The 1,606-nt window shown below is 48.1% G+C and overlaps 1 protein-coding gene across 1 annotated transcript in view; it reads left to right on the top strand.

Annotated features, from left to right (window-relative positions):
• si:ch211-51c14.1 (protein kinase C and casein kinase substrate in neurons protein 3) overlaps positions 1-1,606 on the top strand; it is a 19,800-nt gene that overhangs the window by 10,996 nt on the left and 7,198 nt on the right. The window contains exons 3-5 of the mRNA XM_014010298.1: positions 255-411; positions 488-723; positions 794-949. Coding sequence (XP_013865752.1) covers positions 255-411; positions 488-723; positions 794-949 — 549 coding nt within the window. The remainder of the gene's footprint in view (positions 1-254; positions 412-487; positions 724-793; positions 950-1,606) is intronic.

Genomic DNA, 1,606 nt, shown 5'->3' with positions numbered 1-1,606 from the left:
TATTCTATTCTATTCTATTCTATTCTATTCTATTCTATTCTATTCTATTCTATTCTATTCTTGACAGAGTAACTTTTGCTTGTAGTTGAGTAGATTTGACCATGAGTATCAATACTTTTACTCAAGTACTAGACTTGAGGACTTTGTCCACCACTGCAGGCAGGTGAGGAGTTTCTCTGTCCTGATGGTGGACGTTTCTGTCCCTGAAGGACTGTCCTCTGTTTCCTCACCTTCCTGTCTTTGTGTCCCCACAGCCTGGGAACTTCCAGCGCACAGTGAAGCGCACCGAGGACACGTTCCAGGCGTGTAACGACATCGTGATGTGTTTCCAGGAGAGGGCCCGCGTGGAGAGGCAGTACGCCCAGCAGCTCAGCGAGTGGAGCAACAAGTGGAAACCAGTGGTGGACTCCAGTGAGTCCAGTTCCTGCTGAACAACCCCTGACGCTCGGTTGTCCAACGTAAAACTGATCCTCTCTGGTTCCACCAGGTCCTCTGTACGGGTCTCTCCTCAAAGCCTGGCAGTGTTTCCTGTCCTCGGCCGACCGGCTGGCCTCCTTACACGCCTCCATCTGTCGCTCCCTGGTGTCGGAGGACGCGGACCGGGTCAGGACCTGGCAGAAGGACTCCTTCCACAAGAAGGTGTTTGGAGGCTTCAAGGAGTCGCAGGACATTGAGACGGGGTTCACACGCGCCCAGAAGCCGTGGGCCAAAAAACTCAAGAAGGTGAAGCTCGAAAATATTCCGTTTTTCAGCTCGTTTATTTCTGCGTTGATGCATCTGCCTGGGTTCACAGCTGGACAAAGCTAGGCGAGCGTACCACAAGGTGAGCCGGAAGGAGCACGCAGCCAGGGAGCGAGACACTCACGCTCAGGGGAACCCGGACGTAAACATCGACAAACAGAAGAAAATCCACGAGGAGAGGGAAGTGGCTCAACAGGAGAGTGAGAAGGTGAGAAATCTGTTTGCTGACAGAGTGTATTCAGCTCTGAGGCTTTTATTTAGACTAAAGGGGACCTATTATGCAAAATTTACTTTTTAAAGGTTATTTTTACTCAACTTTGGGTATGTACTTCTTAAAAAACAGTCCTAGGACCAAAAAAATGCACCCAGGGGCATATTTACTGTAAGTAAATGTATTTTTAATGTATATTAACGACAAGTTTTAAGCTTCCGTCATTTTGTGATGTCACAAGCCGTACGACAACCCACCGGAACCTGCGTTCAGCCCCTTACCTAGCAACCCCCGGGTGAAACTCCACCTCCTCAGTATAAAAAGCCGTCACCGTGTTGTTGTGCAATGTGCAGCTCATTTCACAACAAGCCTCCAATAGGGCAATGGGTAGAGTGTTGAACCGGCATGGACACAATTTAATTGTTTATTTATTTTCGTCCGTTATGAACACGTTTTCTCATGTACCTTTATAGTTTAGCTTATTAAAGCCTTGTTAAAGCCTATATGTTCGAGTTTTTGAGATATTTTGACCGCTGCTGCTCCCTGCTCTGGTAACAGCATGCAGAGTGAGCGCAGAGAGAAAAAGAAGCTGGGACCACGACTCTGCCTCTGGGTCTCATATGGTTGTACAACGGAGCTTCTGCTATTATTAGC

The sequence above is a fragment of the Austrofundulus limnaeus genome, unplaced genomic scaffold (genome assembly GCF_001266775.1).
Source record: "Austrofundulus limnaeus strain Quisiro unplaced genomic scaffold, Austrofundulus_limnaeus-1.0 Scaffold67, whole genome shotgun sequence".
Taxonomy (NCBI): Eukaryota; Metazoa; Chordata; class Actinopteri; order Cyprinodontiformes; family Rivulidae; genus Austrofundulus; species Austrofundulus limnaeus.
The sequence above is the reverse complement of the archived record's forward strand: the minus strand, read 5'-3'. Positions and strand labels throughout refer to the sequence as shown.